At 38.2% G+C, this 10,154-nt stretch overlaps 2 protein-coding genes and 1 non-coding gene across 4 annotated transcripts; 2 read left to right on the forward strand and 1 right to left on the reverse strand.

Annotated features, from left to right (window-relative positions):
* The first annotated feature begins 1,675 nt into the window (after positions 1–1,675).
* On the forward strand, positions 1,676–4,731 carry LOC122317514 (protein PLASTID MOVEMENT IMPAIRED 1). The gene has a single exon (XM_043134638.1). It carries the CDS (start codon positions 1,918–1,920, stop codon positions 4,516–4,518), a length of 2,601 nt encoding a protein of 866 aa, XP_042990572.1. The 5' UTR covers positions 1,676–1,917; the 3' UTR covers positions 4,519–4,731.
* A 2,111-nt stretch (positions 4,732–6,842) lies between these two features.
* On the reverse strand, positions 6,843–9,692 carry LOC122317516 (protein MULTIPLE CHLOROPLAST DIVISION SITE 1). 2 transcript variants are annotated; one of them, XM_043134640.1, is made up of 5 exons: positions 9,558–9,692; positions 9,085–9,351; positions 8,304–8,470; positions 7,692–8,079; positions 6,843–7,255 (listed from the first exon to the last, which is right to left on the reverse strand). In XM_043134640.1, exons 1-5 carry the CDS (start codon positions 9,570–9,572, stop codon positions 7,055–7,057), a joined length of 1,038 nt encoding a protein of 345 aa, XP_042990574.1. In that variant the 5' UTR covers positions 9,573–9,692; the 3' UTR covers positions 6,843–7,054. The 2 variants fall into 2 exon arrangements, with proteins under 2 accessions (XP_042990574.1, XP_042990573.1); XM_043134639.1 differs by having other exon boundaries at positions 9,459–9,634.
* Positions 9,693–9,735: 43 nt separating this feature from the next.
* Positions 9,736–9,807, forward strand: TRNAW-CCA. Its single transcript has one exon. It is a non-coding gene; the product is annotated as a tRNA-Trp (tRNA).
* Positions 9,808–10,154: the final 347 nt, after the last annotated feature.

The raw sequence follows: 10,154 nt of genomic DNA on the forward strand, positions 1-10,154 counted from the left end.
AAAATGATGAATCTATATAAATTAGAGCTGCATTGGTCTCAGTAAACAAACAATGGGAAGTTTTGAGTTACAGGATTTTTGAGTTTTCCTTCAAATTTGAAAGGCTACTATACACTCATTAAAGATTATTTTACTACATTTTAATGGCCAACTTCTATCCTTTTCTTTTTTCAGTTTTCTTCATACCTTCTACTTAATTTGTATGAATGTTATTGGGCATAATGATGACATTTTTTAATTTTTACATATATATATATTTTTTAATTTATCAGGCATAATAATGAAATTAGTTAGAAATCAATAATTTAAATATCAAATTAAATTATTAATGTACATATAGTTAGTTTAATTGCAAAATAAAAATATATATATTATTATTAAAAAATAATATTATATTATTATTTTGATGAATCCAATAGCTAATTCAATGTGAGATTATGGATAGGAAGATTTTAGATTTATGAAAAATTTATACTTTTTATCAAATTTTGAAGATGACTTTAATGAAACCAATGTGGATGTTCTTATATTCTGAACTCAAGATTATATTTTACATGAAATTAAAAGGAATATCAAACATGTAGAAGTCCAATCTTCATAATTTATATATTCCATGTTTCGACTGTCACCTCCCTCATGTACCACTAAAATGTTGCAACTTCTTCTGGAGGATGATGGGTTTTAATTCGGAGTCCCTCCCATGTTGCGTCTTCTCAAGGGAAACACATTGTTCACCCTCTTGCACGAGATCTGATTAATTCTATCATTCCAAAAACAGAGGAGGACCACGACCACTCTCCAAATCGCACTACTTTTACACGTTTTGGGACTAAACTCTCCAGTGTTAGCTTTCTTTTGTTCTACACTAACACAATTTGCTCAAGAGGCAGCTTCCATTGTTGCTTTCTCTTGTTTGTTCTACACCATTCCCCGTGGTCTCTCTACACCCAAAGTTTTCTGAATTTTGCAACATTTTTAGGACCCCCCACCATCAATTAAATTACCTTTCCGAATTTTGCTCTAGGTCCACGCTTTCTGCCCTCTCACATCCAAAAGGAGAACATCAAGATTAACTCCGACGAATCCAAGTCCAGCAAAAGTGCCAAAATTTTGTGCATTATTCTGAACATTCTATAGAGATCATTATCTCATGCTTACAACAGCTTATGATTCTCTACCGAAACGAAAGGAAAAGACTCAAAAGACATTATTTTAGCATGGATGCGACATAAAGTGTTGTTAAATTAAACACATGGGCATTCATTTATTACAATAATGAATCTTTACGTTCGTTTGAATTGAGAAAATAGTAACTGGTATGGTATTTGAAGGGAGGCTGAGCTGGCTGGGTCTATTGCCACAGGATGCTGCCAACTTAGTGTGAACCTCATCTGGAAATCTCCGTGGATTATCGATTAGGAGCGATTAAAAAAAAAATTTTGAAATTATTTAAAACACAGATCGGATTCATCCAAAACTTAGAACTCAGAAGAAAGCCCTGTCACGTCAAGGTAATTAATAGAACAACCCTTGGGAGGAGAATAGTGAAGATATGAAGGAAGCTTCGCTGGAAATATGAGCAAGAAATACAGCGCACCAGAAACAAAAAAATAAAATGAGTGTGAGGAGATGGGCACTAAATTCCAATCATGTCATTTTCAGACAGAGAGAGAGAGAGGGAACACTAAACGTTCATCTCTTATCCTTCACACAATTTCCTGGTTCATAAAGAACCAACCATTGCCACATTCATAACCATTTTTATGGCAGTTTCTCCACCTCATAACCATTCGACCTTCTGAACCGCTTATCTCCTCCTCCGTTCCAATTTCCAACTTTCTGCTTGAATTTTCAATATCGTCAACACCATCTACTGTTGCATCAATCTCGTCTTCTTTGCTTGCCTATTCTTCAGCCATGGCAGCTGAATTATCCGGCGGGAAGAAAGCCAATAATCAGCTCTTGGAAGAACTAGAGGAGCTCAGCCAATCACTTTACCAATCCCATATTTCCACCACTCGAAGAACTGCCTCCCTCGCTCTACCTCGAAGTTCAGTTCCTTCAATTCCGTCCGCTGATGCGACTGCCCCGGCTAAAATCGAGGAGAAACCCAGTAACAAGATACGAAGACGTTTGTCCTTGTCTCCATGGCGTTCCCGGCCAAAGCCTAATGACGAAAACGAGAATAATCATAGAGCCCAGATAGCGAACCAGCCGGAAGTCAAGAGGTTGGATGAAAGAGCAACTTCATCAGCTGAGAAGAAGGGAATTTGGAACTGGAAACCAATAAGAGCTCTTTCTCATATTGGAATGCATAAATTGAGCTGCTTGTTTTCTGTCGAAGTTGTCTCGGTCCAGGGCCTTCCAGCTTCAATGAATGGCCTTCGGCTCTCAATCTGTGTTAGAAAGAAGGAAACAAAGGATGGAGCGGTTCATACAATGCCATCAAGGGTCTCTCAGGGAGCTGCTGATTTTGAAGAGACATTATTCGTTAGGTGCAATGTCTATTGCGGTTCGGGGAGTGCCGGAAAGCCGCTGAAATTTGAGCCACGGCCATTTTGGATATATGTGTTTGCAGTTGATGCTGTGGAGCTTGATTTCGGGAGAAGCTCTGTGGATTTGAGCCAGCTAATTCAGGAATCAGTGGAGAAGAGCTACGAAGGCACACGGATTCGGCAGTGGGACACAAGTTTCAGTCTTTCAGGGAAGGCAAAAGGAGGAGAACTGGTTTTGAAACTGGGGTTCCAGATTATGGAGAAAGATGGAGGGATTGAAATCTATAGTCAGGCCGAGGACTTAAGGTCAGGCAAAGCCAAGAATGCTTCTTCTTTTGCACGCAAGCAGTCGAAGACATCCTTCAGTGTCCCTAGTCCAAGGTTGTCAAGCCGAAAGGAACCTTGGACTCCTTCACAGACAGCAGCAACGGCAGAACTTCAAGGAATTGATGATTTGAATCTCGATGAGCCAGAGCCAGAACCAGCTCCCTCTGTTCCAAAGTTGGAAGAATCAGAAACAAAGATGGAAGATCTTGATCTTCCTGACTTTGAAGTCGTGGATAAAGGCGTTGAGGTTCAAGAACGAGAGGATGATGCAGACCGGCAATCGGAAAAGTCAACTGAAGCAAAATCAGTTTCAAGCGAGGTTGTCAAAGAGATTGTGCATGATCAGGTACATCTCATAAGATTGACCGAACTTGATTCAATTGCTCAACAAATAAAGGCGCTCGAGTCTATGATGGGAGACGAGAAAATTGTCAAGACAGAGGAAGAAACAGATTCGCAAAGACTGGACGCAGACGAAGAAAACGTGACAAGGGAATTTCTTCAGTTGCTTGAGGAGGAGGAAAGTAGCAATCATAAATTCAAGCAACCTGATGAAATTCCCCCCCTCCAGCTTGAAGGAGCCGCGGATTGTACAGAATCCGAATCCGAATCCAAAGTGTACCTCTCAGATCTTGGCAAGGGCTTAGGCTGTGTGGTCCAAACAAGGGATGGAGGCTACTTAGTTGCCATGAATCCTCTTAATACTGAAGTTGCGAGGAAAGACTCTCCAAAGCTAGCCATGCAAATATCAAAACCATTTGTCTTGCCGGCATGTCAATCCACAAGTGGGGTTGAATTGTTCCTGAGGATGGCAGCTATGGGGTTTGATGAACTTAGCTCTCAGATCTTTTCTCTGATGCCCTTGGATGATCTGATGGGTAAAACTTCAGAACAGATAGCTTTTGAAGGAATTGCTTCTGCAATCATCCAAGGGAGAAACAAGGAAGGCGCTAGCTCAAGTGCGGCTCGTACAATCGCTGCGGTAAAGCTCATGGCAACCGCGATGAGTACAGGTAGGAAAGACAGGATTTCGACTGGGATTTGGAATGTGAATGAGGAACCATTAACAGCAGAGGAGGTTCTGGCATTCTCAATGCAGAAGATCGAGGCCACGGCAGTCGAAGCTCTGAAAATTCAGGCCGAAATGGCCAACGAAGAAGCTCCATTTGACGTTTCTCCACTCAACAGCAAGGCTGCACCTGTTGGAAATGATCAAAACCATCCCCTGGCTTCTGCTGTACCACTGGAGGATTGGATAAAAAAACAGAGCTTGGCTACTTCTGATGGCGAGACTGGAGATGGAGCGGCAGATATCATAATAGCAGTGCTGATCCAGTTGAGGGATCCAATAAGGCGGCATGAGGCAGTTGGAGGGCCTGTGATTGCACTTGTACAAGCCACTTGTGCTGCAACCGAGGCAGATGACTATGATGATGAAAAGAGATTCAAAATAAAAAATTTGTATGTTGGGGGTTTGAAGGTAAGGAGTGGGAAAAGAAATGCATGGGATACAGAGAAACAGAGGCTGACCGCAATTCAATGGCTGGTTGCACATGGATTGGGGAAAGCAGGGAAGAAAGGGAAACACGTTCAGGCAAAAGGGCAAGATTTGTTTTGGAGCATTTCCTCACGAGTGATGGCCGACATGTGGCTCAAACCCATGAGAAACCCAGACGTCAAGTTTGCAGAACAGTAGTAGTCTTTCTTGTTTAAATCCACATACATATAGAGCAAATTCCTTTCATTGCCAATTGCCATAATCAGCAACATCGCTTCTTTTTTTCCCAACATAAGGAATTCGACAAAAATTACAGAGGGTGAGATTTGATGCTGTTTGTAAGTAGATTTCTGTCAACATTGCGATGGATCGAGATGTTCTATAATTTTCTAACTTAAATACTTTCAATAATTCGGAGAGAGATACACATAATATATGAACTTTACTATACTTAATATCGTCTCCTCATTAATCACAGGCAACATATAATACCGTAGGGTTTACAATCTATGTCTTTATCTCTCTCAAATTATAGAATTATTTGGGTCAAGAAATTATAGAGAATCTCAATCCCATTTGATGATAGAAAACACAATCTTGTTGCATTTGTAATCTATATAAAGTTTGTAATGCACCTTATATTATGAAATAAAGTGATTAAATTCATTAATATTGAGTCACCCAATAAATATAATGCATATTTTGTGTACTTTTTGTTTCCTTTCTTGTATTGTTCAGAAAACATTTGGCTAATTTTCGGCCAGCTTTAACATCCCAACCTGAGGAAACAACTCTACGCGATGCGACCAGAATGCTGACATGTTTGAGAGATGCCATTGTGTTATAAGGAACTAGACGGACACATAATAGTTAATAATATCAGAATGTATAAGAAAAGCACCTATGCCTAACAAAATCAAGGGAATACTCATAATTGTAATCATTTTATCACCATCTTTTCTTACGATAACAGAAGAATGAAAAGATTCTTCAAAAGTCTAGTTCTTAAAAGTGCATGATAAATATCAACAAAACCTAATATCACAAAAGAAATTAAGTGAAGTACTCTAGACACAAAGTATTGAAAGGTATTTATAATTTCTTCTCTAAGGCCTATCCCCAACCCAGAGTAGCTAGGCGGGGATGCGGAATACTTCTTACCTATGCTACAAATGGTTATTAATGAATTGAGATGATATAAGTTGAGATAAAAGTTTAAGGTTAAATAAAATATTATTAAAATATTACCAATTGTCATCTCTAAATTTAAATCAGATCATTTTCTCAAAAAAATTTAGATCAGATGAAGTCCGTTTTGAGTTTATTTCTATGTGATGATTGTAAACAAATTATCTCGTAACTCATATTATTTTCTCATGAACTGTGATGATCGTAAACAATTTGAGATCACATATATAGCTGTAGACCAAAAAAAATCAATGTAACTATAGAATTTAATTCAGAAGGATAGAGAAAGGGTACTGAATCATAATTTTCACGATGCATGTGCAAACTGCAGAAAGTTGGAAACAACATGCATGGCGTGTGAACATCGAAGTACATATATTTTTTTAGCATTTGGGAATTAGGGTTACAGTATAGTCAGTATTTTCTTTGCAAAAAATGAATTCCTTCGTTTAAAATAAAAAATTGTCAAATTTACCTTTTTTTTTAAAAATGAGTATGCAAACTTTATATATCTTAAAACTGTATAAATCATTTCTCATAAGATATTCCGTTACGTGTGAAGGGATATTAGGCCATTCTTCATGAATTAACGGGCTCGGTAAGCTATATATTTAGTTCAAAATAATAATACATATAGTTACAATTTTACATACAAGATCTATTTTATCAGTTTTCTTTTTAAATTCAAAATTTTCATTTTAAATTTAATAATTTTCAATGTATCAATAACTAATACGTCACAAAGTATTGTTATGCAAATAAAAATTATAAGTGCAAATAGCCTTTTTCTTTAAGCTAATGGTCTCTTCGACTGCAATAATTCCCTTTGACGGTTAGATTTTCATTTTCTCATAGCATGCAGTTGTAGAAAGTAGAAACAACCATCTTTCTTGTGCTCTTTCTTTCTTTCTTTCATGGACCCTTGAGTTTTCCTGCAATTCAATTGCCAGAGGGCTCATTTATTGTTCTAGAAGTTTACATGTCATCAGCAAATGTTGTCTAAAAACCCACACCAAACATTAATCAATGATGTGTAAATTATTTGAAGTATTCATCTCATTTTTACTTAAATCCTCAAATTTAGGAAAATTTTTTAGATGATTTTCATCTGTTATGTATCAAGCCTGACAGATGATATTTCTGCTGTTTCATCATGGCCAATGGGTCTTTGCTCTGAGATCTTCCTCACAAGAGATCGTGGCCTCTGCATTGCACTCTGGGCCCTGGTATATTGGATTGGAGACAGAATAGTTACCTACACATCAACACTCCAGTCTCCACCTCTGTAGACGATTCACACCTTTAAGGGGGGCGGGGCGGATAGCAACGGCAGGTAAGGCTATCAACAGAAATACATTGCAATCCAAGTAGAACAGCGATGTAGTTTCATCCTATTTACAGACCGGACTTCATAAAGTCCAAAACTTGGAATAAAATTCATAGAAATATCTGGACTTGCTACGTTAAATCTCAGAAATACAATGTTTGCCGCTCAGCTGCTCTCTTTGGCAAATGGCCGCAGTATTTGTACAAGCCATATGCAAACTTAAAGTTTCTGCGTTTCCTCGGAGGATGAGTTGCTTTCAAATGAAATTGGGGCACGATTTTCTTTGGGAGGCATTGACTCACCCGTTTGATTATTAGAGCTCTGTTCTACTTGCTCATCTGACCTTGACTGGTCCTTGAATGGTCTCTCAAAATCTTTAGCATTTCTAGGATCTATCACTAAATTATTGAATTTTTGCTCCTGCCATAAACCAAAAAGAAAAAAATAAAACAAAGAATCGGAAGGGAACATGTTGGAAGGGCATTTTATGCCCCCTAGCAATCAACAATCACCCGTCAATTCACACATGCAAAGACATAACGCAGAATAGATACAATTAAATTCAAGTTCCTAGCTAATTAAACAACTTCTACGGTCAACTATACCTGTAGGTAGATGGATGCTGGGTAGAGCTGTGAGCTAATATATGCAAGGAAACATGCTTTTGACAATGACCATTTTAGCTTATTCCTATAAACTATTCAACTACACCTAGGTTTGCAAAATCCAAGATACTGCATATCATTTCAAAATGCAATAGGAAGAAACCACCCCCCTAAAGTTGGTGAATCTATTAAGGTATAGAACTTAGATTTATTCCCTGTTCCCATTAGTAACCATAGTCCTTAGTACTTACCGTTTGTAGTCCTTCAAGCTTTCTCTGCAATGCCTCATGCTCAGCTTGAATACGGAATGGAACACCATGCTTTTGATACACATTATTTTGTGCCAAGTCTTCATCAATGTCGCTAGTTGTCGTTGCAAAAGGATGATTAGCAGGAATCCATCTAATCGTATCAGGGTCAACATCAGGAGGCACCAATTCCCCTTCTTTAAGAAAAATTGTAGGTCTCTTCCACTGGTATGCTCGTGATCTCCTCTTCTGGTGGATGGCTTGTTCCTCTTCCGTCAAAGTTACTGGGGCTAAACGATAAACCTTTCCACACACTTCGATGGTTGAATTGCCCTTCCCAACTTTCACCAACGGATTATTGAATGGATCTTCATACTTGAGAGGCCTTGAACTGAGTGAAATCCACAAGAAATAGCACATCATTATTTGTGCAAAGAGAATGTCATGACTAGAAACCTAGAAGTGGATCTAAAACCAGCTTATTGAGACAAAAAGTTAAAGGTACATTTTCATATAGAAAAAACCCCTCTTAGGATCACATCAATCATCATGCATACCACTTTTACAATTCAAAGCTCAAAAACAGAAGGAAGGTGTTAAGGATTAGGATCATACATGCCTCTTCTATCAGATCTTAGCTGGCCACGTCTGACAAGATCAGCAACAGAGCCAGGACGGCTTTCCCTCGACTTCCTTGTGGCATATAATCTTACACCGATTACCAAAAATGCAATCACAATACATAAACCTATAGCAAAATTACTCCCTCTGTATCTATTCATCTGAGATCATGAAAGAAATCCAGTAAACGTGTGCACAAATAGCCAATGCTTACTCTTCAAATAGAAAGAATAAATAAAATCTTAAAATGACTGAAGTTCCCATGGCAGAAACTCAATATCAACAGTACCACATACTTCTGATAATACACATGCATAAACCATCTCCCTCAAAACTACCACCTTCACCAACACAGAATCAACCCACTAGTCACAACCCACTCCATACTTTCAAACAATCTAAAATTGATCAATTTATTCATTAACTGATAGGGCTGCTGGTGTTATAAATTGGATTATGAACTTTTAGGTTTTCGAGGGTAACTTTGTTGTAGGGTTTTCAAAATTATAATAGTTGTTCTTAATTATAAAGTTTAGATTTTTACTACATTATAACCTATAGGCATCCCACAGCTGCCGTCTTGGCCACGGCTTCATCAGTACTCAATACCAAGCACAAAGAATCCGGTAACCAGCGCCCTTTAAAGAATTTATACGACCATTGATACGAGAAACTGAATATTCCAAAAAGGCATCGAGCAGCAACGTTCCCACATTGGTTTTTCAATTTCAATGAAAAAGAATTGAAAGCGAAAGAGAGAGTGACAAAGTGTTACCACAAAAACAACGGGAGGGGAAGAGCTGATTATCCCTTGAAATTTGGTTAGCCGGTCTTTTACAATCACGGAAATTCTCTCACTCTTAACCACCGCCTCATCTCGGTCACTGTGGTCCTCTCCCCCGCAACTCAAAGAATCGGTAACCGCTCTCAGTAAAAACAACTTCCGGTGGATCTTTAGTCTGTTTCTGCTCGGCCTACCACTACTTAGCCCAATATCTGCTCTGAGTTCAACTAAATTCGAACGCTTCGAACCCCAAACTGGCTGCTTCGTATCCATGATTAGCAGAAAAGTTTAACCAAATCAGGAATATGGGTTACATTACGAGCGAAATACTCCATAAAGAAAGAAAAGGAAATGGAAGTGCCTACCCGGAAAGAAATGGGATGGAATTGAAGAGTTCCGGTTGATGCCATTTATAAGTTACAGTGCCTATACAGTGATTCAAGGATAGGGTTTCTGAGGATTACCGTTGTCTGTATCATACGAGAGGGGCGATTTGTCCTTCGTGAAAAATTAAAAAGATCTCAGAACTATCGATCATTTCATTTTCACTCGTTCCTCCAGGCTCCAGGGGAGTCGTTTGGTTGGCGAGAAGATTTGAAGGTAATACTTCAAATAAATTAAGTTCAAGACTTAACAACAGGTGGATCCGTGGCGCAATGGTAGCGCGTCCGACTCCAGATCGGAAGGTTGCGTGTTCGATTCACGTCGGGTTCAAGTTTCCCAATTTTTCTCCCCTAACCCTTTACCCCACGAGATGGGTCCGAAAAGGGGAAATTTTTTATTTTATTTTTATTTTTTTATACTCTTAATTTTATTTATTTTTTAAATCACAATATTATTAGAAAATATTTTCTAAATCATTAAATAAAACAAAAATATTTATTGGTGAGACTTGAGAGTAGCATTTTTCTGGCCCTTAATACGTATTAAGACAATTAATCAACTGTTTTGACAACCTACGAGAAGTTGATACAACTATAAAATCCTCTTCTTGAGAAGATGCTAAATTGCTAATCACATTATAAATTTTATACTGAAATTTTTACAAATTACCAATCACC

Source organism: Carya illinoinensis, chromosome 7 (genome assembly GCF_018687715.1).
Source record: "Carya illinoinensis cultivar Pawnee chromosome 7, C.illinoinensisPawnee_v1, whole genome shotgun sequence".
Lineage (NCBI taxonomy): Eukaryota > Viridiplantae > Streptophyta > Magnoliopsida > Fagales > Juglandaceae > Carya > Carya illinoinensis.

Bases quoted from the DNA above. Each gene is read 5' to 3' on its own strand.
- LOC122317514 (XM_043134638.1), top strand. From the start codon at position 1,918: ATGGCAGCTGAATTATCCGGCGGGAAGAAAGCCAATAATCAGCTCTTG.
- LOC122317516 (XM_043134639.1), bottom strand. From the start codon at position 9,503: ATGGCATCAACCGGAACTCTTCAATTCCATCCCATTTCTTTCCGG. The intron at 8,080-8,303 runs GTATGATCCTAA...GATTTCACTCAG, and splicing joins AGATCTGATAGAAGAGGCAT to TTCAAGGCCTCTCAAGTATG. The intron at 7,256-7,691 runs GTAAGTACTAAG...GGTTTATGGCAG, and splicing joins AGCTTGAAGGACTACAAACG to GAGCAAAAATTCAATAATTT.